At 53.4% G+C, this 26,558-nt stretch overlaps 2 protein-coding genes across 3 annotated transcripts; one reads left to right on the top strand and one right to left on the bottom strand.

Annotated features, from left to right (window-relative positions):
- The first annotated feature begins 116 nt into the window (after nt 1-116).
- On the top strand, nt 117-10,691 carry LOC116950746 (cytochrome P450 2U1-like). Its single transcript, XM_032968771.2, has 7 exons — nt 117-2,827; nt 3,613-3,813; nt 4,551-5,071; nt 5,471-5,729; nt 6,052-6,213; nt 6,918-7,085; nt 7,381-10,691. Exons 1-7 carry the CDS (start codon nt 2,656-2,658, stop codon nt 7,596-7,598), a joined length of 1,701 nt encoding a protein of 566 aa, XP_032824662.2. The 5' UTR covers nt 117-2,655; the 3' UTR covers nt 7,599-10,691.
- Nucleotides 10,201-26,370, bottom strand: LOC116950745 (choline dehydrogenase, mitochondrial-like). 2 transcript variants are annotated; one of them, XM_076073149.1, is made up of 10 exons: nt 25,797-26,370; nt 20,576-20,905; nt 19,098-19,238; nt 17,705-17,964; nt 16,814-16,965; nt 16,545-16,674; nt 15,797-15,931; nt 13,003-13,145; nt 12,208-12,310; nt 10,201-11,246 (listed from the first exon to the last, which is right to left on the bottom strand). In XM_076073149.1, exons 2-10 carry the CDS (start codon nt 20,716-20,718, stop codon nt 10,834-10,836), a joined length of 1,620 nt encoding a protein of 539 aa, XP_075929264.1. In that variant the 5' UTR covers nt 20,719-20,905; nt 25,797-26,370; the 3' UTR covers nt 10,201-10,833. The 2 variants fall into 2 exon arrangements, with proteins under 2 accessions (XP_075929264.1, XP_032824661.2); XM_032968770.2 differs by lacking the exon at nt 25,797-26,370 and adding an exon at nt 24,670-24,774.
- Nucleotides 26,371-26,558: the final 188 nt, after the last annotated feature.

Genomic DNA, 26,558 nt, shown 5'->3' with positions numbered 1-26,558 from the left:
GTTATATTGTATTAAAATATGATACAGTATAGTACATATGCTATATGAGAGCGACTGCGACGCTCAGGATCGTGATGCCCGTGACCTGAGACGAGAGACCGGGCGAGGCCGCGCATGCTGATGGCGTCACGTCACAACAAGCCCCACCCCGTGGCTTTGGTGGACACCACGTGGGTACGAGTTGAGCCGAGACCCAGCGAAACAGCCAGGGGTAGTCTCAGCTGTAGAGCCAGGGATAGTCTCAGCTGTAGAGCCAGGGATAGAGTCTCAGCTGTAGAGCCACGGATAGAATCTCAGCTGTAGAGCCAGGGATAGTCTCAGCTCTAGAGCTAGGGATAGAGTCTCAGCTGTAGAGCCAGGGATAGAGTCTCAGCTCTACAGCCAGGGATAGTCTCGGCTCTAGAGCCAGGGATAGTCTTCAGCTCTAGAGCCAGGGATAGAGTCTCAGCTCTAGAGCCAGGGATAAAGTCTCAGTTCTAGAGCCAGGGATAGAGTCTCAGCTGTAGAGACAGGGATATAGTCTCAGCTCTAGAACCAGGGATAGTATTAGCTCTAGAGCCAGGGATAGAGTCTCAGCTTTAGAGCCAGAGATAGAGTCTCAGCTGCAGAGCCAGGGATAGAGTCTCAGCTGTAGAGCCAGGGATAGAGTCTCAGCTCTAGAGCCAGGATTAGAGTCTCAGCTGTAGAGCCAGGGATAGAGTCTCAGCTGCAGAGCCAGGGATAGAGTCTCAGCTCTAGAGCCACGGATAGTCTCAGCTCTAGAGCCAGGGATAGAGTCTCAGCTGCAGAGCCAGGGATAGAGTCTCAGCTGTAGAGCCAGGGATAGAGTCTCAGCTCTAGAGCCAGGGATAGAGTCTCAGCTCTAGAGCCAGGATTAGAGTCTCAGCTGTAGAGCCAGGGATAGTATCAGCTCTAGAGCCAGGGATAGAGTCTCAGCTCTAGAGCCAGGGATAGAGTCTCAGCTGTAGATCCAGGGATAGAGTCTCAGCTGTAGAGCCAGGGATAGAGTCTCAGCTGTAGAGCCAGGGATAGAGTCTCAGCTCTAGAGCCAGGGATAGAGTCTCAGCTGTCTCAGCTGTAGAGCCAGGGATAGAGTCTCAGCTGTAGAGCCAGGGATAGAGTCTCAGCTCTAGAGCCAGGGATAGAGTCTCAGCTGTAGAGCCAGGGATAGAGTATCAGCTCTAGAGCCAGGGATAGAGTATCAGCTCTAGAGCCAGGGATAGAGTCTCAGCTCTAGAGCCAGGGATAGAGTCTCAGCTCTAGAGCCAGGGATAGAGTCTCAGCTCTAGAGCCAGGGATAGAGTATCAGCTGTAGAGCCAGGGATAGAGTATCAGCTCTAAAGCCAGGGATAGAGTCTCAGCTGTAGAGCCAGGGATAGAGTCTCAGCTCTAGAGCCAGGGATAGAGTCTCAGCTCTAGAGCCAGGGATAGAGTATCAGCTATAGAGCCAGGGATAGTCTCAGCTCTAGAGCCAGGGATAGAGTCTCAGCTCTAGAGCCAGGGATAGAGTCTCAACTCTAGAGCCAGGGATGGAGTCTCAGCTCTAGAGCCAGGGATAGAGTCTCAGCTCTAGAGCCAGGGATAGAGTCTCAGCTCTAGAGCTAGGGATGGAGTCTCAGCTGTAGAGCCAGGGATAGAGTCTCAGTTCTATAGCCAGGGATAGAGTCTCAGCTCTAGAGCCAGGGATAGAGTCTCAGCTCTAGAGCCAGGGGATAGTCTCAGCTCTAGAGCCAGGGATAGAGTCTCAGCTGTAGAGCCAGGGAGTCTCAGCTCTAGAGCCAGGGATAGAGTCTCAGCTGTAGAGCCAGGGAGTCTCAGCTCTAGAGCCAGGGATAGAGTCTCAGCTCTAGAGCCAGGGATAGAGTCTCAACTCTAGAGCCAGGGATAGTCTGAGCTGTAGAGCCAGGGATAGTCTCAGCTGTAGAGCCAGGGATAGAGTCTCAGCTGTAGAGCCAGGGATAGAGTCTCAGTTCTAGAGCCAGGGAGTCTCAGCTCTAGAGCCAGGGATAGAGTCTCAGCTGTAGAGCCAGGGATAGAGTCTCAGCTCTAGAGCCAGGGATGGAGTCTCAGCTGTAGAGCCAGGGATAGAGTCTCAGTTCTAGAGCCAGGGATAGAGTCTCAGCTCTAGAGCCAGGGATAGAGTCTCAGCTCTAGAGCCAGGGATAGTCTCAGCTCTAGAGCCAGGGATAGAGTCTCAGCTGTAGAGCCAGGGAGTCTCAGCTCTAGAGCCAGGATTAGAGACACGGTTGTAGGGCGACAGGCAGCGCTCGGATCTGGACTGGCGAGGTGTTGGCCACCCCCCTCTTCGCGTGCCGTGCCGGCCCTCATAGGTGCTACTCGGTGACAGCACTTGCCCCAACATTCTGTTCAGGCTATACGGGGGATCTTTGGCTTTGTATAACTTCTATCGCAACGTACGTAAAACCAACCGTGCTAATCGGAGTTACAGGGGAAGGAGACCAAAACACAAACAGCGGTTCTAAATACATGGGTTTGTCAATCTAGATGATTTAAAAGTGCATTACTCCCAGCGGCTTGCTAATATCGGTAGAGCGTTCCAGACGGCCGCAGAAGCGCATCCAAAAGTCGCTTTTAGTATCAGCTCGCCCGTGGGTAACCGAGGCCGCCAAAGTGCCTTGGGGGCTACTCGCGCCAATGTCTCCTCTCCTCCTCCTCGCCGCCCTCGTCTCCGTCGCCTCGGCGCTCCTCTCGGCTCTCTGGCTCCGACGCCGGGGACCCGCGGCCCCCGGGGGGCCTCTCCCCCCCGGCCCGCGGGCGTGGCCCCTCGTGGGGGCGCTCCCCACGCTGTGGTGGGAGAACCGCAAAGGTGAGGGGGGTGGAGGCGAGGGGGAACCCAAGTATCCCCCACTAGCCTCGCCGTGACGATTATCGCGATAACCACGACTTTGTACATTTCTGTCATCGATTTTTGGTTGTTGGCGCCTTGACTTCGGTGGTAGTTTGACGCAGTGCCCCGTTACCACGGCAGCAGGTCTACTTTTACCAAGTTACCGACTGTTCGACACGGTGCCCTGTTGCCCTGACAGCGGCAGGTGTGCTTCGTTACCAATGGACGAGGTGTCAATGCTCAACGTGGTGGCTTCACGCAGTTACCCACCGACTGACGTGTTGCCCCGTTCCCGTGCCATCAAGGTCTGCGTTACTTAGCTACCGACCGTTTGACGCGGTGCCCCGTTGCCACGGCAGCCGCGAGGTATTGCTGCGCGTAGTTACCGTTCGACGCGGTGCCCCGTTGCCACGGCAACCCCTAGGTATTGCTGCGCGTAGTTAGCGTTCGACGCGGTGCCCCGTTGCCACGGCAGCCGCGAGGTATTGCTGCGCGTAGTTACCGTTCGACGCGGTGCCCCGTTGCCACGGCAACCCGAGGTATTGCTGCGCCTAGTTACCGTTCGACGCGGTGCCCCGTTGCCACGGCAGCCGCGAGGTATTGCTGCGCGTAGTTACCGTTCGACGCGGTGCCCCGTTGCCACGGCAACCCCGAGGTATTGCTGCGCATAGTTACCGTTCGACGCGGTGCCCCGTTGCCAGGGCAACGCCGAGGTATTGCTGCGCGTAGTTACCGTTTGACGCGGTGCCCTGTTGCCACGACAGCGGGAGGGCTGCTGCACGTTGCGCTGGAGAAGCTGGCGCGTCGCCATGGCGACGTGATGAGCATCGCCACGGTCGCGGGCCGCCCGCCCGTCGTGGTGTTGAGCGGCGCCACCGCCGTGAGGGAGGCGCTGGGCCACCACCCCGAGGCTCTCGCCGGCCGCCCGGACCTGCCCCTCGTCCGCCTCGTCACCCAGCGCAAGGGTGAGGAGAGGCTCAGCCCCCCCCCCCCCCCCCAGTGGCAGCTGCCCCCCGTGCAGCAACAGCGAGTACGCGGTGCGTGCATAGCGCAAGCATGCGCGTGGGTGCATAGATGCTTGGACTCGCACAGAGACCATCGATAGATTTCGCTTACAGAGCCACTGAGAGCCAGAGACTCACGGGGATGCGTAGACTTAGCCGTACGCCGATTGCTTAACGGTGAATCAGGAGACACTCGTGTGTAGAATGTGATTCTCGTCAGGCCCCAATGCTGTAAACAGGTGCAGTCTCCAGCTCTTAGCGTCCACTGTCTCTCTGGCCTCCCTATGAAGAAGGGGTATTGCCCGAAACGTCACCTATTTATGTTTCCTTGTAAGGCCACGCACACGGTGTAGTTGATTGTGTGAGTAAATGCGAAATGAGTGATTTGGTGGGGAGTGACAGTGTAGTGGTGAGCACGCTGCGCGAATAACCCGAGACAAGTGATGATTATATCAGAACCAGTCCTGGGCCTCCCCTAGGTCGACATCGCCATCGTGGCGATGCGTGAGAATGGTGGACGATCGAGAGGAGAGGCGCAGTGGTGGTACAGGCGGCAGATTATGGCGATTGTGAAGACAGCAGATGGAGCTGAAATAGTCCAGCCTTTGTGATGGGAGTGTTGTTAGGCGAGTGGTTGTTGGTCATGTTGTGGTGGTGGTGCTGGTGGCCCTCTCTCCTCGAATCGCCCCACACCGTAGGCATCGTGTTCGCTCCCCTGGGGGCCACCTGGCAGCGCCACCGCCGCTTCTCTCACGCGGCGTTGCGCCGATTCGGGGCTGGACTCGCAACTGCAACCACAACAACCGAATCCAGATCCGAATCTTGCTCCATCCCCTCCCCCGGGCCCACCTCCCGCTGGCTGCTGGAGGCACGCGTGGAGCGGGAGGTGTCGAGTTTGCTCCGCAAGCTTGCGTCGCGTTCGGGGGGGGCGGCCACCCCCTTCTCCCCGGCGCCGCTCACACACGGCGCCGTCGCCAACGTCATCTGCGGCCTCTGCTTCTCCCGCCACTACCACGACGACGACGGCGGCGGCGGCGAGGACGGCGATGAAGGCTGCGCCGGATTCCGCCGTGCCCTGCGGTTGATGGTGCGCGGCATGGAGCTGGCGTCCAACAGCCCGGCCATGCTGATCAACGTCGTGCCGGCGCTCCGCTGTCTGCCGTGCGGTCCGTTCCGGGAGCTCTTCTCCACCGTGGACGAGGTGTCCCGCTTCCTCAAGGTCCGGAGAGCCCCGCCGAGTCTCGCGACGGTCTTGTCAGGGGGGTCCTGCCTTTGCCGCTGCGTGGTCTAGCCTGGGGCACCTCCAGTGGCAGCTGTCTCTGCGCATTAGTCTGCCAGTAATGGGGGAGGGCGGGGATGATTGCTGTGCGGTTCAGTCTAGGGGCACTCACCCACACTCTTACCCACATACTCACCTATTCACCCACCCACTAACCCAATAGAAGACACCTAGCAATTATAGGAAACCCTTTCTGGCCAAGGCAAGACACAAACCATGTGCTGAAACTATTCGCCTCACCCACTATGAACCCACCCAAATGGCCATTGTGAACCCACCCACTGACACGGCCACTGTGAACCCACCCACATGGCCATTGTGAACCCCCGCCTCTCCAAGGGGATAATCCGTGAGCACGAGGAGACCCTGGATCCCGCAAACCCCCGCGACTTCATCGACGCCTTTCTCGTCGAGTCCCACGGAGGCCACGACGACGATGAGGAGGGAGGAGGGGAGGCTCCAGGAGGGACCCGGGGAGTGCTGGATGCCGATGACCTCTTCTACATCGTCGCCGACCTCTTCATTGCCGGGACAGACACGACGGCCAACACTCTGCTGTGGTGCCTCCTCTTCATGTGCACCTACCCGGCCGTGCAGGGTGAGCGGGGGGGTGAGCGGGGGGGTGAGCGGACAGGTGAGCGGGTAATAGAGTGGGCGGGTGAACGAGTGGGTGGTTGAATGAGTCGGCAAATGCGCAGGCGGGTGGATGAATGAGTGGGTGTGTGCGAGTAGGCAGGTGAATGAAAGGTTGAGCAGATGAATAAGTGGGTGAATGAGAGCGAGCGCATTTGGTGGGTGAATTAATGCTTGAGTGGGTTGGTGAACGAATGGGTGAGTGGATGGCTGAGTGAGTAGGTGGCCGAGTAAAGGGGTGCGTGAGTGTGCTGGTGAGGGAGCGTCTCCGTGTCCCCACGTCTCAGCGCGCGTGCAGGCCGAGCTCGACGCGGTGGTCGGCCGTGGGCGCCGCGTGTCTCTGAGCGATCGCCCGCGCCTCCCGCTCACCGTCGCCACCATCATGGAAGTGCAGAGGCTGAGTTCCGTGGTGCCGCTCGCCATCCCCCACTCGGCCACCCGCTCCGTGCGTACGTATACACACACACGTGTGCAGGTGCATGTACACTGTGTATGTGTTAAAGTGTCTGCGTATTGCAAAGTGGGGAGCGGTAGTGCAGTGATTAGCGCTGCACTTTGATACGAACCCGGCAAATACTCGCATTTGATTCCTGCTCACATCCAATAACTGAAAATATTCTAACCGGTCCTGGGCCTCCCCTAAGTCAACGCAGTCTCAAATGAGTACCTTGTGCGATGTGTGTAAAACATCAGCATTGGGGAGACAAAAATGGCTGGGCGAACGTGGTGGTGCTGGCCGTGCAAGCCCTACTCATGGGTGGCCTTCAAGGTGCTCGTTAACCGCACTTGTCCCAACAAAGGCTGCATGGGGGATCTTTGTGCGGGGAGTGGAAGCGCAGTGGTTACTACACTGCGCTAAATACCCGGCAAACAACCGAGTTTGATTTCCGCTCACGGCCACCAACACCAGTGACGATTATTTGAACCAGTTCTGGGCCTCCCCTCTATCGACTTAGCCTAAAAAATCAGTTCTTGGTGCGGCATGTGCAAAACACCAGCACTGGGGAGACAAAGGTGGCCCAGCTGGCATAGTCGTGTTGGCCACATTACCCCCTCGTGCGCCGTGCAGGCCTTAGGAGGTGCTGATACTCGCTAACAGCACTTGCCCCAATGTACTGCGTGGGCTACACGGGCGAACTTTGTCTGTGTGCAGAGCTGCGGGGGTTCACTATACCCCGAGGCAGCGTGGTGCTGCTGAACCTGTGGGCGTGCCACGTGGACCCCCGCGTCTGGGCCCGGCCACTCCTCTTCGACCCCGAGAGGTTCCTCGACCCCCACGGCCGCCTGCGCAGGAGGGACGCCTTCATGCCCTTCGGCATCGGTGAGTGCACCTAGCCTGGCACCGGGCAGTGTGGGTGACCCTCGGTATGGTGTGGCTAGCGTGGCACGTCAGTCCGAGTGAATAAGTGTGTGACGGTATATATGTGTGTGTGTGTGTGTGGAGTTTGCATGTTCTCCCGCGGTTCTGCGTGGGTTTCCTCCGTGAAAGTCCGTCACCCTGGCCGAATGACCTTCTCGTGTCTTGGTGCCTTCTTCAAGCGACCTCTTGGAGAGATGCGCAACGGCTGTGTCCCTCCCCTTCCCCGTGTCTGTGCTGTGTCTCTGCGCATGTGCAGGTCGCCGTTCCTGTCTAGGTGAATCTCTCGCTCGCGTCGAACTCTTCCTCTTTTTCTCCGCACTCATGCAAGAGTTCACCTTCACCAGCTCCGCCCCCCACAGCCCCGACTCGGCCCCACGAAGCCCTGTCCTCCAGGGCACCTTCGGGTTAACCTACGCCCCTCCACCTTTCACCCTCACCGCCGTTGCCAGGGCGGTTGGGGGAGTGGCCACGTGACCGCGGAGAACTGATGCTGGACCATACTTCACGGCTAGCGGTCACCGCTTCCTTCTGCCAGATTTTTCACAGCCTGCAAGCTCCCACGGTGTCACTTCCTGCCTCTTCCTCTCCTCCCCGTGACATCAGCTCCCCCACAACACCCTCACCACCTCCTTGTGATGTCATTTCCTCCCTCATCCTCACCTCCCACTTCCGACGACGCGGCACCATCGCGCTGTGGCGTCATCGCGTCAATTTGTAAATATCGCCGGAGAAAGTTCTGAGTGTGGTTCGAACCCGGGCCACCTGCACTCAAAGAGCGCGGCCACGAGGAACCCTGTTGCAGATCTGAATGAGTTGTTCTCTCGCTACCTAGTCGAGTTCTGTCGCATTGCTGCGTGAAGTTTTCGTTTGGTCTCGGAGAACGATTGAGGGATTGATTCGGAGTGAGTGATTCAGAGAAATATTCAGAGGCTGCACGGTAAACCGCACACAAGAGGGGAAGGCAAAGCCAAAAACCGTCGCTAACAACAATTGCCCAAGTACTGTGATCCTATGTTTGGGATGTTTATCATTCAATGAGTGTTTTTAACATGCGGGAGTTAAAATGGAGCACCCAGAGAAAACCACAAACGTGCGAGAGGGGGGGATAAATACCCAATCCCCCTACAGATGGAAATTAATCCTACTTGCTGCTCTGCCATCGTCCCCTGACCCTAAGCCAGGGCACAGCAATGCCCGGCGATCACAGGTAGAGGGGGAGTTCCACACGTGCGTACGATCCACCAACCCTCACTGCCTCCACAGTGCCGATAACACTCAGCTGAACCCCTCCCCTTACCCCCCCCCCCCTCCTGGGGTTTCTCACTTCCCCTCGTAAAGTCTGGACCACGGTGAATCACCAAAGCATTCAAAGATCGTCGCACCGCTGGCCGGCTGATGCGCTCATCTTCGACGCAAGCGGAAGCTCTGCATGACCAGTGACCCCCGCGACCATGAGGATATTCTTGTTCCCGACCGCCCATCCCCGACCGTTTCACTCCACTGCCACAGAGGGCTCGCTAAAACATTCCCAGGGGGTGACTACAAACAAGGCTCTCACCCTGTGGAATTCCCTACCTCGTGGGAAAAAGATGAACTCAACTTAAAATGCGCCGCCGCTGTCCCACAGCGTTCTCTCCCCGCGCTCGAAAGAGAGAGAGGATGATTCAGAGGCGCTGGGAAGAACCACAGCCGAGCGTGGAGGCAGCGGCAGCCACACGGCGGGCTGGTGCTATCAACAGTTTAAATCGATGGTTGGGAGTCACGTGTGTTGGTGGTGGAAGCGGTGGGGTGAAATGTGGATGACTACCGCCTCTACCCAAGATGGTACCGGCCGGCATGGAAGAACAGACCAAAAACCCTCTACCATCGTGGAGGAGGCCCCAGCAGTGGCATGAGCAAGCGATTGCAGGGCTGCGTCCTGTACAAAGTGGCACTCGTTTTATTCTCCCTACTGTTGTGAGTCTCGCTCGTGGACGCAGAAGCAACGGAGAGAAACTCGGTGGAGGTTTGGCAAAACGTGCTGCTGCTTCAGCTGCTGCCATTGCCGCGTATGCCGAGTCATGTTACTCGGCGCTTCCCGCTGAGCCGGGAAGGGTGCAGGAGCCGACAGAGTGGAGAATGGAGGTTGTGGCGGCAGTGCAAACTCCGCCCCACCAGATGTACCCAGCTGGTAGACTAACACTGTGGTGAACCCATGGACGCAGCTGCTGGTGCTGCTGGGTGGTGAGAGATCAGGGGGGGGGAGTTGAGAAAATTGCCCCCCCCCTCCCCCACCATTGTTTAAACAACTGCCGCACCGGGAGATTGAAGTTGAACGGTGACTTCTGGGATCGAAGTTCAGTGGCGTGCTGCTGACCACTACGCTACCACTGTGGCAACTCGCAAGCCATCCCCCTCATTTATAGGTTAATTATGGCGGGTTGTTGTTGTTGCTACGGACACTTCCATACGTGCGCTAAACTCGGTTTTGTTGAGTGTGCTAAACTTCTTTGGCACCGTACGCAGCCAACTGTGCGAATCGGAAGTGCGGTGAAGGACAATGCGGCAGCCACAAAAGGCAAAACATAAAACTGGTTTCAACAAGCACTGCCACCACGTGATCGGTGGTGGCAGCGGCTTTAAATCCATATGGTAACCTAGAGCGATATCGAAGACTCGCTGATTATAAATAATGTCGGTTTACATCGACCAAACGGCGAGCGTGAACGGATTTTAAAATTGGTGGTTAACACATTGTTGTTCGTTATTCACGCATTTATTTTTCAGAAACGTGTTGGGTCAGGCAAGGGTGGGGGTGGGGGGGATACTCGTTTGCGACAAAATTCAACAAAGCTGGGTACAGTAGCTCACCAAGGGTTGATAAACCACTGCTCTAGGGCATGGGTCGGGAACCTTCGGCTCCGGAGCCGCATGCATCTGATTTTAAATTTATTACAAATCAGAGCACCAGTCATCAAATAGGCACCTCCGATCAGCACGGTTGGCTTCGTACGGTGCGAAAAACGTTCAACATGCAACTTGACAATTGGTCTGAAGACTACTTGATACTTGTGACTTTACTGAAAGACTCAAAGAATACTTGATACTATTTATGCAAATGAAAACGAAAAATCATGAATTGATGGCTGAATACAGAATATAAGTTTGCAAGGCATGAGCCAGTGCACAATATGAACCTCAAGGTGGTACCCCGGCTCTCGCATAATGTCTGTGATGCAGTAATTTTTAGTCTGTTGATGGTCGGCGATGCGGCAATCGACTCATCTCGACGAGCTGTACTCACGATGCACCACCACGGTGCGTGCGAGCGTTCAGGGTTTCGGCGCAATCATCGTCCTCGCTGCGTTTCGACATCGTGGAGTAGCACTGGTTTCGGATTGATTGGTACCCCAGTCGCGGAGTTAAGTTACACCCCTGGGAAAAAAAGTGTCCCAGAAATAACATCTTTAGTTGCCTCGGCCATTTTGTTTTATTTGGTACCCCGGGGTACCGCCATGAGGATAATTTGAGGTTCATGAAAAAGCAAAAAAACGCAATAAAGGCGATCAGCTTTCAGTGTTTGCAAGAGCCCTTTGCATGTCCGTGGCTTCATTTGATTTTTCACCTGCTAGCCAGTTTCACTTCGATCACAAGCTCATCAATGCAACGCGGTTACAAAGACCCCGAACATCGCCCGCTTGCCTGCCAGACAGCAGCTGGTTTTCGCCACTCATTGGCGATCGTCGCCGGCGACGTACACCGGCACGTGGCTCGGCGGCAACGTCTCGCGGCCCCGCACGAGGTCGGCCACTCTCTCCGCCACCATGATGGTGGGCGCGTTGGTGTTGCCGCTGGGCACGCTCGGGAACACCGACGCATCGACCACCCGCAGGCCGCTCACCCCTCGGACGCGAGCGAACTCGTCCACCACCGCGGCGGCGTCCTCCCGCCCGCCCATGCGGCACGTTCCGCAAGGGTGGTAGGTCGTCTCGGCTTGGGTGCGAACCCACGCGTCCACCTCCGCCGCCGTCTTCACCCCAGGTCCCGGCGCGACCTCTCCACTGCGATAGGGTCCGAAGGCGCGCTGCGAAACGACGTCTCGGGCGACTTCCACGCAGCGCCGCATCTCCCACACGTCTCTGTCTGCGGTTCACGTGGGCGGCATCAGCAGCAGCACCACTTCATCAACCGATTTAGTATGTATGTTGAACTTATTTTTCACCGTACGTAGCCGACGGTACCAATTGGAGGTGCACCGGGGGGGAAGGACAACTAAACACAAAAATCGCTTCTAAAATAAATTCGTTTTTCATTTAGATTTTCAATCTAGATTTAGGGCACAATTCCCGAGGGTCCAACGCCACTGTCGGATCATCCAGCGGCAGCGTGGCAAAAACACCCACATCCACGATTTTTTTCCTTCGCAAATGGGCGTCTCGGCAAACGTAAAGCCCGTGTCCCGCCACGCAATTTATCCCATGCGGGAACGTGCGTTGTGACGCTGCGACTCGTTGCGTCACAAACACTGTGGATCGGAAAGGGGCCTCGTGGCGGCGGGACTTGCTCCTCATCGGTCGGCGCCACCTCCTTCCTGCGCGGTTGAGTGGGAGCCACGTTCCCGTGGCTTCGTTTAACCAGGCGGTTGAACGGGACCAACGGAGCCGCACAGCCTCCCAAAAACAATACGCCCTGCGCCGCACCTCAGCATGCCGACGCTCCGCACGGAAGGAGTTGACAGCTTCAACGAATTAGCGAATTAAATAAATTAAGGAATGAACGAATGTGATGTCGTCTGTCATGGATGACATCACATTCGTTTTTGGGGCCGGGGAAACAGGACAGGGAGTTGCGTGCCGACGTCACGCCGAACTATCAGTGCCGAACCGCGCCTCCGCGGGTCGCCGGCGGCGTCCTTGATGCTCGCCCGCCTCACAAATCGTCACCGGCACCAACAGCGGGAGTCTGCCGCCGCCGTTGCCGCTCGCGGTCCCCAACACCAAAACTCGCCAAACCACGAAAACCGCGCCCCTTCCTCTCCCGCTCACTCCCACGGACAACACTATGTGGGAGTGCGTGGGATTAACTGCTGCCATGCCTCCCTCACCTGTGCTCAGGTAGTTGGGCTGGATCAGTGGTGCATCCAGGGGATTGGTGGACTTCAGCTCCACCCACCCGCGGCTCTGCGGCCGCAGTGCACACACGCTGACCTGGTGACGGTAACGGAGGACGCAAGTTAAGTTTTCGTACTTTCTCGATCAAGCATCGTCGAGTCTCAAGACGTATTTTCAATAACTAACGTTTTTTTTATTTTACCAGGTAAGGCTCATTCCTATTCAGGTAAGGCTCACTGAGCTATACAGCTCTTTTTCAGAAGTGACCTGGCCACAACTGCTAGCTCAACGAAGTGGCTTATCAAGTGGAAATGTATTGCAGCCAAATACTCTAAACAAACAAAGTTGATTTTAAATGTGGAGAGAAAAACTGGAGGACCCCGAGAAAACTCCACAAAACCACGGGATGGAACCCAACGACCTCCTGCATACAAGGCGAGGTAGTTAACATCTCCTAGCCACTGTGATGATGTTGAGAGAGAGATGCAAACTCCAAATATACAGCACGCATCTTCAGGGTCAGAATCGAATTCGCCAACGTGGTGCCCCTAAGATCCGACCTGCCACGTTGTGTTAGGGAAGCTCACGTTGAGGTGGCAGTGCTCAGGGGAGCAATGCAAAGTGTTGGCTTGGGCCCTGGTGGAAATAATAAACCGCCGCGCACCCCCCCAGTCCAATTTGCCCCCTCTTCGTAGCTATGCTGTGGAGGGGAGTTAACAGCGGCCATTTGCATCAGTTAAATTCATGATACAGGACTCCACCGTGGTAACGTGGAGATTCTACAGCACCTGGAAGGCCTCCATGGTGGAGTTCTCTTGGAAGTGGTTGATGACTTCCCCCGGTATGAAGTGGAACTGGAGGTCCGGGTGTCGAACCCCTGGCTCTGAGCGAACGAAACCTCCCGTGTCGATATGGGCGGTGACTGCTGGACCTGGACATGGGGACATAGAGACACATGGGGACACACGGGGACGTGAGGACACAGAAGATGCAGAGACAAGAGGACACTTGGGGACACGGCGACGCGCGGCGATGCGGAGACAAGGTGGCACGGAGACACGAGAAGACAGGCGAGGGGACATGGTGACAGACGGAGACGGAAGGACGCAGGGACACGGAGAAAGAAGTACACATTGGACAAATCATCATTCCCATCATCCAAGGACATGGGGACAGACTGGACATAGCGACATAATGAGATATGCACAGGTACATGGGGATTCAGGGACATGGGAATGTGAGGATAAAGGAACACGGGGATATGTGGAGACAGGGACAGTACAGTAGTACACATACTGTAAGTCTACCATCACCTCAACCGTGAGGAAGGAGCCATCTGAGGATCCAATCAAAAACATCACCCTGCCACACCAAAAAGATTTCCAAAATCATGAACAAACACAAGCTCCAGGTCCGATTTAATACAGTACATAAAATTCGTGATCTGATCCCATCTGTGAAGGACAAGATTCCTGACATGCAATATCCCGGCGTCTACAAACTAAGCTGTATCTGTGGCAGCAGTTACATTGGGGAAACTAAGCGACATGTCTCGGACCATGTTCGTGAACACAAGGCAGATCTGAAACACGGTAGGATCAATACTGCTGCCGTGGCTGATCATTACTTTAATGCGGCTGGCTCACACAAAATGTATTTCTCTAAGACGATGGTACTTTGCAAGCCTACTGGCTATCAACAAAGATTCGTTCATGAAGCCATCCATATACAGACACGGAGACAATTTCAACCGAGAGGAAGGTTATAGACTCCACCGTCAGCAGTGTGGTGTGTGGAGCGGGGTACAGTGATTTCTTGGCGGCCCTTTGCTGCATTGGCATTGTTGCCGCCTTGGCATTGCTGCTGCATTGGCATTGCTGCCCCGCCCATGCTCCTGGTACTGCTAAGACACTTGGGCTACGCCCATCTCCAAACCTTTAAAAACAGTTTTCCTTCCGAGGCTAATCCCTTTTCCTGATGACGACCGCTTGTGTTGCGATTGAAACGTCGTGATATTTTTATTATTTTTTCTATCTCCGTGACTTTATCGAAATAACCAAAGAAGATGTAAGTCTACAATTAACTTCTGGTTTCCGTGTACGTGCCTGCCCGTCGCTTGCTCCCGATGCCGCGATTCACAATCCATGCCGTGCGTTCAGGCACACGACTCTTAACAGATGGCTCCCGTGCACTCACTACTCGGCACGGAGCACCCACGGGTGGCGCCCGGAGCCAAAACAGCAACCGCCGACTTAGTGGGGGGCTCATCAGTTCCAAAATCCACACGTGGATTACTCGATGCTGGTGAACTTTAGTCTCAATGGGGACTGCATCAGGATGTTATGTAGAAGGGGTGGGGCATGTTTTATGTTACAGAGAGAGGCAGTCAGTCAGAGGCAGGGCAGGAGAGGAAGGTCTTGAGCCTCCAACTTGTACAAGGGGCAGGGAGTCGGACAGCACGGACAGTGGGGAAAGTCCCAGGCCATGGCAGCAGCAGAATAAAAGTAGCGAACTCCCACTGGACAATGGTTGACTGGAGAGTGGCTGGGAGGGGAGTGGAGTAAGGATGAGAGGGGAGCGGTAGGAAAGCACGTGGAGGGGAGAGGAGTAAGATGGGTGGGGAGAGGAGTGAGATGGGTGGGGAGAGGAGTGAGATGAGTGGGGAGGGGTTGGAGACTGCGTGGCAAGTAGTAGAGTGAGATGAGAGGGGAGAGGTAGGAGAGTGCGTGGCTGGGTTGAGAGGATTGAGATGAAAGTGGAGAGGCAGGAGAGTGCGTTGTAGGAAGTGGAGTGAGATGAGAGGGAAGGGCTAGGAGAGTGAGATGAGAGGGGAGGGGTAGGAGAGTGAGATGAGAGGGGAGGGGAGAGTGAGATGAGAGGGGAGGGGAGGAGAGTGAGATGAGAGGGGAGGGGAGAGTGAGATGAGAGGGGAGGGGAGGAGAGTGAGATGAGAGGAGAGGGGAGGAGAGTGAGATGAGAGGAGAGGGGTAGGCGGGGTGAGATGAGAGGGGAGGGGTAGGTGGGGTGAGATGAGAGGGGAGGGGTAGGCGGGGTGAGTCGACGGAGGAACTCGCTGGAGACATTAAAGACGATTTGGGATTGGATCAGGAACCTGCGGAGGGATCCGAGTGTTTCGCTGACGAGGCCTCGGGTGCGGTTGAGGTGCCTGGCGGCGGTATTTTGGGTCGTCCGGAGCGTGGAGGCGAGGGATTTCATGAGATAAGAGAAACATCGGTTGATGTGCGGCATTTTGGGAGATGTGGGCGTTCGGCGGAAGTGGGATTTGGAGAGGTCGTGGAGACACCGGTGCAGTATCTGTCGTCCTATTTTTTCTTCTTTCGCGTGCGGCTGCTAACGTAGACTCAGAGCCACAGCTACAAATTCGCATTCAGGTGGTCAAGCCCAGACAACAACCGGGTCAGCAGGAGCAGCCGAGACTGTCATCACCGCTTTGTCTCCTTCATATTCGCGGATCTGGGCATTGCGTCATTACACGTTGTACTACGGTCTGTCCTGGACGACCACAGTCGCACGCTGTCGTCCTATTGAACCGCGTTGCGGACAAGCGTCCACCCTCCTCACCTGTAGACGTCAGCATCCACGCCAGCCCCGTGCGGATCATGTTGTGTGGCTTCTGGGCGGTGTAAGCCGTCAGGGGCTGCGCGCACCTCTGCTTAATGCTCACATTCAGGTGGTCCTGCAGGTTGCGACCCACGCCTATACGCCCACCGGGGTGGTGGGGGGAGGAATGAGAGGGAAATCATGATCCCATCCATTTACAACAACAGCCCATGACCAAACTGCCCAGAAGGCATGTGAACTCATCGGCTCTCCGAAGCCAAGCAGTGCTTGAGCCTGGATAAATACTTGGATGGGCGACCACCATACATAAAACGGGCCTACTGCATGGCTACGTAATGAAGGAAAAAAAAGTGTCGTTGTACTGTACTTCTATACTCCCACAGCTATGCTCGCTGCTTTCACTAACCTGCACTGCCTAGTGTGGTGCAGCATGGGCAAATAAAATCCGCCTGGTGTGGGGGATGTCCTCACCGAGCAACGGACTGACCACATGGCTATGTGTGTACATGTACGAAGCCCAATGTCGTCATTATCTTCAAGTTCTAGGTCAAGATAATTTTGTTTAACTGGATTAGAACCCATAGGACCCCTCAGTCCTATGGGTTTTCATTCGATATTCGGAAGCCACTGGACCTATGCACTTTAAAGAAGTAGAACAATGGAGCGACTACAAATCTGCACAAACACAACAACCTTATTATGGAATAAATCGAAAAGGGTGCGCCGGCAAAAATCAAGGCGAACCCACCAGGGCTGTTTACCAGCACCGGGATCCCCACTTGTTTGAGGTGCTTCTCCGGTCCAATCCCCGACAGCAACAGCAGCTGGGGAGAGTTGATTGCGCCACCGCAGAGGATCACCTCCCGCTCGGCAAATACCTGGCAGCAGCAACGTGGGACGGTATGGGGCGGCGGCAGCGGCAGTCACCAAAGGAGCCTTCGTCTGGCTCGATGAGCGCGAGCCAGCCCTGCCCCGCACCCCCCTGCCTGCTCCCACGACAACCCGGCGGGACCTCACCTGCTCCTTGACCCCGCCTCGTAGCACCTCGACCCCCACGGCTCGCTCGCCCCGGAAGAGGACGCGGGTGGCCACGGCGCCGTCTCGCACCTCCAGGTTGGGGCGCGACAGTGCGGGGTGCAGGTACGCGCACGCCGAGCTCCAGCGTTTGCCTGGTGGTGCGCAGGTGTGCGCAGGTGTGCGCAGGTGTGCGCATTTACAATGTTGTAGGTTTACTCTTTACACTGTTGTGGGTTTACTCTCCAACAGACCGGTGTGCTGTACTAGTAACGAATTGGCACGCTTTGTTTACACACATTTATATTTACGCAATCTAACCCGAAAAAACCTCGATTATGAAACTTTCAGATTTTGTGACACTGATCATAATATTACCTTGGAATTATCGATGTGGAACGAAGGACACAGGATGGCTGAAACGTTGAGCCAAAGATAAATATGAGCAAAGTCCCATTCATACAAAGTTCACTGAACAAAATAATCGTTGGAGTGTTTGCACTCGAAGGATGGTGGCTGACAGATAAGACTGGGCACAGAGTGACAGTCAAGAGAGGGCCTTACGCTGTAACGTAAGGCCCCCTTACAGCGTAAGGCCCCCTTACAACGTAAGGCCCCCTTACAGCGTAAGGCCCTCTCTTGACTTACTGGAGCAGATGCTACCATCACCGTGATGTTATCATCGGTGTCATCAGTAGAAGAACGTGGTTGGCGTGGGTCCTGGTGCAAGGATATAGGGCTCTCTGTCTAATTTTCGCCCTGGGGCCCGGGGGCGTACAATTGCACCTCCTGCACACTCGATATCTTCATATCATCATCATCGTTGTGATCATAATTACGACCACCACCTTGCGATCTTCACTACTGCTGCAGCCGCCGCACGTGCACACGCACCCTGATGGATGGTGAGGTCGTACCACCCGAAGCCCTCCTGCCGGAAACCATTCATGTCTTCGTTGAGCGCGTGGCCGGCCTGGCTCGCCGCCTCCAGGAAGGCAACGTGCAGCGGGCTCTGGGTGGGCACGCGCGACACGCGCAGCGGGCCGTCGCCGCCGCGGTACTCGTCGGGGCCCAGGGCGTGGCTCTGTGCTCGGCGGAAGTAGGGGAGGCAGTTTGCGTACGACCACCCGCTCGCTCCGTGCTCCTGCTCCCACCTGGTGGGGGGTGGACGGGGGAGAGCTCACCAGGCAGAGTGGCCCCTATCTGTGCACGTTGAACTTCTTCCGCACCGTACGTAGCCAACCGTGCTCATCGGAGGTGCGGGGGGGGGAAGGACAACAAACCAAACACACAAAGCAGCTCTAAAGAAACGAGTTTTCAGTCTAAAATCAGCGGCACACCGCTGCCAGGGATCGTAATTGTTTGAAAGTGCGGCGGCACCGCTGCAATTGCACCGGACCCACCGCCGCACCTCACCCTCTCTCAGCAGAGAGAGCCTCGTGCAAACAGAGAGTCGTGTCTACATTGAGCAGAGAGAGAGAGAGAGACTGAGGCGCGTTTGAATACCGTGTGGAGGAATTTCGAACTTTACCCTCGCAGAGGCTCACGCACGCAGGGGACTTCAGACTTCTGGAGACTTCTTTTCAAGAGGGTCCCTGCTACTTTGGGCCTTTTGTTCCATTGCTGTATACGAGCATCGCGAGCCACCACCAATGTACACGCGGGTGTAATTAATTGCCGTGTTTAATTGTGATAGGCGTTGCGAGGCAGTGCGTGCTATTGTATGGTAATTGTGCTTGGTGTGAGAGGATCGTTTTCACACCGGATTGGCTCACAAGTGATGACATCACATTCATCCCTCTATTTAAGACCGAAACAGAAGGAGGATTTCTCCAAAATTCTGCCTGTCGCCTGATGAGGCTGGTTGTAATTACTGGAAAAACGTCGTATTCGAATTGTAAATGTTGTGGTTTTACTCTCCAACACACAGTAACTAATTGGCATGCTTTGTTTATTGACAAACCTTACTAATTGTCTGTGTCGGGTGGTGGTGGGTTGAATGACACATTTATATTTATGCGATCTAACAAAAGAAAAAAACCCCTCCATTATGGATAATATTGGTCGCGAAAGCCTACGTGTTAAACTGTGTGAGAGGTTGTTGAGTCGTGGTGTACGCCATCGATTGGTCACAGTGCCAAACAATTGCAGGAGTATCAAGGTGGGAGTTCCGTGCCTGCAAGGCGTAAAACGAAGCGGCGTTCCCTTCCCTTGCTCGTGTTAACTCGCAGCGTTTGCACGACGACAGTTCCGTCCGACTCCTGCTTGAGGTAACGGCGCCACCCACCCGTCATAGTCCAGGGCGTGGCCCCGGATGTAGATCATGCCGTTCATGGACGAGGTCCCACCCCAGACGCGACCTCGGGGCCAGAGGAGCGACCTTCCGCCCAAGTGCTCCTGAGGCTCCGTGTAGTAGTGCACTGCGTACCTGGGCATACGTCACACACACGCACGCGCGCACGCGTAGCACGCGTGGCGCGAGCGGCGTCAGACGTCGACAAGAGTTTGGCAGAAGTGCACTGAGATGTTTCAGTTATGGTACGGGTGAGCCAGTCAATAAAGTTGGGCGCGGGTGAGCAATAACTGAGGACATCTGTTTAAGAAATTGAGTCAGGAGGCACGGTTCATTTGGCTTCCCTGGATTGGAATGGGGAACGCGCGACACAGTTTCAGGAGAGACGTTGCCGATCTCGTCGTTGTGAGAATTGTTTCTCAACCTACCGGTGTGAGCTGAAGCAAATAATTGGCACGGTGTTTCATTTAACTTCATTTCACTACGAATGATTTTAAAAGTATTTTGTCCAAGGTCAACTTTGGTGAAAACTACTGGACATTTGTGAAAAAGAGCTTTATCACTCATCAGATTTCTCCAGGATAATTTTATATTTTGATTATGTTATCGGAAATATAACTTCATTGTTATTTATATTTGGAGTATTTCCTGTATATTTTGAGTTTTCATGTCTCTCTCTCCGTGGTGGCACTGATTTTTTCCAGGACCTCCGGTTTTTCCCTCGACGTTTAGTATTTGGCTGCTATACATTTCCACGTGATAAGCCATCTTCGTTGAGCTATCATTTGTGGCCAGGTCGCTTCTGAAAAACAGCTGTATAGCTCAGTGGGCCTTACCTGGTAAAATAAGAATTTTTAGTTTACGTTTGTGCACTGTCGAAAGATATCTTCTGCAACGCGGTTGTGTTTTTGCTTTATTACATTTCGTTTGGTCGATTTCTATTTTCCTCATCGCTGCACTTGTTTTAACACCGTTGACCTGTCATTTTAGTGACCCGAGGTCGCTCGCGCAAGTGACACTCACCTCCCTTGCCTTTGTACGTTCTTGCACCGGTTGTACAAAAAAAAAAACTATCTACAGGGACTCCTCTACTTACGAACGAGTTAGGTTCCAGAGGTCTTTTCGTAAGTCGATTTGTTCGCAAGTCCAACTTCACTCCTGTCGATTTCAAACACATTGTACGGCATGCACACTGAACACGGGGAATGGCTTTAAAAGTTGTATAATCTCTTGTAGATGTAGATGCCACCGGTTCTTCACGTCCTGCAGATGGAGATTCCACCACACGGCGGTTGAATTTACGACTCTTGGTCCTAACAGGCGACTGGACATACGGACAGGTTTGTTCGTATCTTTGAAAGTTCGTAAGTCGAATGTTCAGAAGTGGAGGAGATCCCTGTACTTGTAACCAATCCCCCGTCCCGCCCCAGCGAATCTCACCAGAGGTGTTGTGGTGGGGGGGGGGGGCTCACTTGCTGTTGTGGAGGACCTTGCTCAATCCGGCGGGCATGTGGATGTGCCAGGCGAGCCGCTTGCTGCCCAGCACCGTATCCCTGGGGCCGGCCTCCAGCAGCAGCACGCGGGACGCTGCGTCCTCGGACAGGCGCCCGGCCATCACGCAGCCCGCGCTGCCGGCCCCGACCACCACGTGGCTGTAGTGGCTCCCCCCGCCGTCCGAGCCGAGGGGACCCCCCGCGGAGTGGAGGCGGCGTGCCGGGAGGGGCGCCAGGCTCCGGGGCAGCAGGGGCCCCCCGCGAACCGAGCCCCAGTGGCGAAGCGAGAGGAGCAGGGGGAGCGTGGCACTGGGGAAGAGATTTTATCCGACACAAAGTGGCGAACGTAAACTGTCCGCAGTTACTGAACATGGCTCCTTTGCGAAAGACAAAGTTGTCCCCGACTCGAGTTACTATGGACATGTAAACAAAATCACGAATAATGCAGAGAGTAACATGTATTGAGACCAGATTACACACAGATGGTCTTGTATTGAGACCAGATTACACACAGATGGACTTGTATTGAGACCAGGTTACACACAGATGGACTTGTATTGAGACCAGATTACACACAGATGGACTTGTATTGAGACCAGGTTACACACAGATGGTCTTGTATTGAGACCAGGTTACACACAGATGGGCTTGTATTGACACCAGATTACACACAGATGGACTTGTATTGAGACCAGGTTACACACAGATGGTCTTGTATTGAGACCAGGTTACACACAGATGAACTTGTATTGAGACCAGATTACACACAGATGGTCTTGTATTGAGACCAGGTTACACACAGATGGACTTGTATTGAGACCAGGTTACACACAGATGGACTTGTATTGAGACCAGGTTACACACAGATGGACTTGTATTGAGACCAGGTTACACACAGATGGACTTGTATTGACACCAGATTACACACAGATGGACTTGTATTGAGACCAGATTACACAGAGATGGACTTGTATTGAGACCAGATTACACACAGATGGACTTGTATTGAGACCAGGTTACACACAGATGGACTTGTATTGAGACCAGGTTACACACAGATGGACTTGTATTGAGACCAGGTTACACACAGATGGACTTGTATTGAGACCAGATTACACACAAATGGACTTGTATTGAGACCAGGTTACACACAGATAGACTTGTATTGAGACCAGATCACACACAGATGGTCTTGTATTGAGACCAGGTTACACACAAATGGTCTTGTATTGAGACCAGATTACACACAGATGGACTTGTATTGAGACCAGGTTACACACAGGTATACTTGTATTGAGACCAGGTTACACATAGAGATGGACTTGTATTGAGACCAGATTACACACAGATGGACTTGTATTGAGACCAGATTACACACAGATGGACTTGTATTGAGACCAGATTACACACAGATGGACTTGTATTGAGACCAGGTTACACACAGATGGTCTTGTATTGAGACCAGGTTACAGACAGATGGACTTGTATTGAGACCAGGTTACACACAGATGGACTTGTATTGAGATCAGATTACACACAGATGGTCTTGTATTGAGACCAGATTACACACAGATGGACTTGTATTGAGACCAGATTACACACAGATGGACTTGTATTGAGACCAGGTTACACACAGATGGTCTTGTATTGAGACCAGGTTACACACAGATGGTCTTGTATTGAGACCAGATTACACACAAATGGACTTGTATTGAGACCAGGTTACACACAGATGGTCTTGTATTGAGACCAGATTACAGATGAATGAGAACCATGGACAGAGCGACAATTGCACAAAGCAAGAACGCATTGACACTTGAATGAATGCACAAATTAACCTTATGGTGGTACCCCGGGGTACCAAAGTACCCCGGCTCTCGCATGATGTCCGTGATGCAGTCATTTTTAGTCTGCTGATGGTCAGCACCACCACGGTGCGTGCGAGCGTTCAGGGTATTGGCGCAATCGTCCTCGCTGCGTACCGACATCGCGGAGTGTGGCACCGATTTCGGATTGATTTGTTACCCCAGTCGCCGAGTGAAGTACACCCCTGGGAAAAAAATAGTGTCACAGAAATAAAATATTTAATTGCCTCGGTCATTTTGTATTATTTGGTTACCCCGGGGTACCACCACAAGGATTAAATGAACACAGCGACCAGAGTTTGATTCCCACTCACGACCAACACCAGTGAAGATTATAATCTGAACCCATCCTGGGCCTCCCCTATGTCGATTCAGCCTCAAGTGCCTAGCGCGGTGCGTAAACATCGTCACTGGGGAAACAAAGGCGGACGGACGTGGTGCTGCGCCGGCCTTCATAGGTGCGACTCGCTAGCAGCACTTGCCCCAACAGTGTGTCAAGGCTACACGGGGGACCTTTGTTGGCGCCGCCAGGTCGAGGTTGCGATTCTGCCGCAGCCGGGAGTGCCGAGGAGCCACGGTTGTGTTGAGTCTCGGAGCTCGCGCGTCACGAAGTCTCTTCTCGACCACGAGCACCGAGGCTGCGTGCCTCAGGCTAGACGGGAGGATATCTTTGCTGTTTTGTCGCGTCACATTACACCCAGCGCTGGGCATTCTTCCTATGACCCGATGAACGCGTTCGTAACAATTAATGCCACAGGATGAAGGGGGGGGGGGGGTCTGTGCCAAGTTCTCCCTCTGCGCTCTGGACTCTGCCCCGCGGTGGGGAGGGTGGGTGGGTGGGATGCCATGGAGCGCTCGGGGCTATCACGACACATTCATTCTTGCTGGGACCTGGCGCGGCCCCCACGGCCACACCACCACGTTGACTTCCCCCGCACAGCAAGCTTCCTCCAAGCCCACGTGGCACGCAAGGGATTTCGAAGCCGCGTTCGTTGAAATTGGGGATGGGAGCAAACACGATCACGTTTTCCTGCGAATCGGCATCTTTTATTTAGGACAGGAGGATGAGGAATCCGATTAGCCACGTAGCCGTCTTTTCTTATTCTTCTTTCCTCTCCTCGCAGATGTCCCAGAGTACGGGCGGGTCGGCAAGTTACAATGAACACCAACGCGAAACAGGAGGAGGATTTCTGCACAAATCTGGCTGTCGTCTGATGATGCCAGTTGTAATTACTGGCGAAACGTCGTACTCAAATTGTAAATGTTTGTGAGTTTACCCTCCAATACACCAGTGTGCTGTACTCGTAACGACTTGGCACGTTTTGTTTACGTGATATATTACTAATTGGCCGTGTCGGGTGGTGACGGGTTTAACGACACAGTGCCATTTACGCGATCTAACCCCCAAAAAACGACTTATCAACAACAATGTGCCTCCCCTACCTTTGCCTCTGCCATCCCAAATCTCAACAAGGCCCATGAACAACCTCGTGGTCATACCCTCGTTGGCATTATTTGGTGCTATGTTTGAGCCTTCGACACATTTAAATGGCAACATATTTATACGCACATGTATGGGATTATTCAACGCGTTTAATACCCGTTGATTTAAAGTGTCCTCGATTATCAAACGTTTAAAGTTATTTTAGATTTTCTTTGCGTCTTTCGGTAAAGTCACGTAGAGAGGTTGAAATAAAATAACAAAAATCTACGCCGTTTCGATCACAACACAAGCGGTCGTGTGCGGCGCTGGGTTGTGCGTCTACAAGAGGTGTTGCGATCGAAACGTCGTAGCTTTTTATTTTATTTCAACCTATCTACGTGACTTTACCGAAAGACCCAAAGAATATGAATTCCTGTAGTCACGAAAGCTTTGAGTCAAGATTTATTTTACATCCCCAATAATAACACTTGTGATTTATAAGCTACGGGGGCGTATTAACGACGAATGTTGTTGAACAGTGATTGTACACACACAATAATAAAACAATTATCATGCCATACCCAAGGGCACTCAAAGCTTATCAATAATAACCTCGAGAAATACGTTTTAGTTTGTTATACGGGGTGTTTTATACAGATGGACCCGATTTGAATTCGCTACATCTTGAAAATTGGGTCTATCTCTTTGAAACGCCCTGTATATGAGATTCGGGACGCACTATGAAGAAGAGAGCGAGAACGCGGATGGCCCTCCCCCACCCATACCAGCCAGACGGAAGACGGCCACGATGAATCATCCTCGCAGTGTTCCTTCTTCCCCTTCCTTGCCGCTCGAGTTGCGGCACCACCACCGCCCTCTGGAGAGACGCGGCTCCCCGTGCCAGCCGCAACCCCCCGCCGCCTTTTACCTCTGACGATGGTGGGGGGAGGATGCTCGGGTTTTGGCGTGGCTCACAAAGTTCATCTCGCGTGTTCACGGTGGGTTTGGCAGGGAGTGGTGGTGGTGTTGTTGTTGTGGGTGGGGGGGGGGATGGTGGTCATGTCGTGATTGCGTAATCCCTCTAACGCGATTCGCCCCCGGAATGGTGGCGATGAAAGTCCGACGTTTTGTGCGTTAGGCGCGCGCCACGTCCCTTACTTTCAGGCAAAAACCACGGAGAGCTGTTTCTTCAATCGGTCACTTCCGTTGATGTGTGGTGCTCAATAAGTGATTTATATTTCACGTGCTCCGGTAAGCACCCTGTGATTCCCTCCCTCCGTGCTTCCTCAACTCTCGCAATTCCTAACCCGGACCGTCTCCATTAGCAAGTCCTACAAAGTCACGCCTTAGTGCATCACCGCTGGGGGATTGATTTTCGTCCCTCATTCCCGCTGCTACAGCGGCTCAAAGGGAGACGATATGCCGGGCAAAACCGACACAGTGACACATTGCTCCATGCATTCCGCCCAGGGCTGTGGCTGAGATAAAAGTTGCAATTTTATGCCACGTCGCTTTAAAAAAAAAACAGGTCCCTGCAGGGTGGGCTGGTAGGACAAGTCTCTGCGCTGTCTATTGCTGATTTTACACCCAACAGCACGAGATTTCACTTCGTTAAAGTATTGAAAGGGGGCGGACGGACACATTAATCTATTGCAGGCTGGTACACTCAGTTTACAACTTCGTTCCTACCAGTATAATTATACTGTAATGGAGCAAGTGTTTGTCTGTTACCCCGTAAGCCCGGAGTTTTCTTCCCTTTTTACACGCTTTTATTTAACTCACTCTGTCTTGTTGTTGTTGTATCCTCAAATCTTGTAACTCAATTTTAACCCACTTCCCAACGTGGTATCGACTGCAAATTTGGTATACTTGTCAGTTGGATCTACAGGTAAATTGTCGACGCTCAACTCACGTTGGATGTAATTGGCCACGGTCCCCTTACGTTGTGGCGAGCTTCGGGGCCACTTCCTGGAGTCGTGGAGTTCTTCCATTACTAGCACGGTACATTTCATTAAAGCGTGTTTTAAAAATATATATTATTAAAGGCAATTTATTGTACGCATGACATTTTGTGAAACATGAATATTTAATCAAGTATGGATTTTATGTTTTTTTATGTCAGTTAAAAAGTGGTGATTTAAAGTTTGGGAAACATAACATCCGGGTTATGACCGTCCGATTTGCAAGGCATTTAAGACGTCTATAATAAGCCCTTTAAAGGCCTTCATTGATCGTTTTACGATACAGAAACTTCCAACTCGGCTCGGAACACATTTGGACGGCTATGGTTCTATCGTGCAATGCACTAGAAAGTGAGCGAGGTTTATTTTGCAAATGCTCAAGCAACTGAAGCAGAGGAAGGAGACAATCGTTTTTTTTAAATAAACATTTATACAAATGTATGTCAATTTAAGTAAAAAATGTCACGTTCGTTTGACCCCAGAATTAATCAAATTTGATGTGCTGAATAAAAGTGGGTGGCTTGCATAAAGCAAATTTAACATAGCAAAAGGAAGCCATCCACTTTTATTCAGCACATTAAATTTAATTAATTTCTGGGGTCAAAATGTATTTTCTACTTTTGAGTTCAAAAGTGTGTGCAATTATATTTTTACCGTGAAAACTATTTAACGACGAAATCTTGACTTAAAGCTTTCGTGGCTGCAGGAATTCA

The sequence above is a fragment of the Petromyzon marinus genome, chromosome 40 (genome assembly GCF_048934315.1).
Source record: "Petromyzon marinus isolate PM22_M1 ecotype Great Lakes invasive population chromosome 40, UKy_Petmar_22M1.pri1.0, whole genome shotgun sequence".
Lineage (NCBI taxonomy): Eukaryota > Metazoa > Chordata > Hyperoartia > Petromyzontiformes > Petromyzontidae > Petromyzon > Petromyzon marinus.
This window is presented reverse-complemented; position numbering and strand designations above follow the sequence as displayed.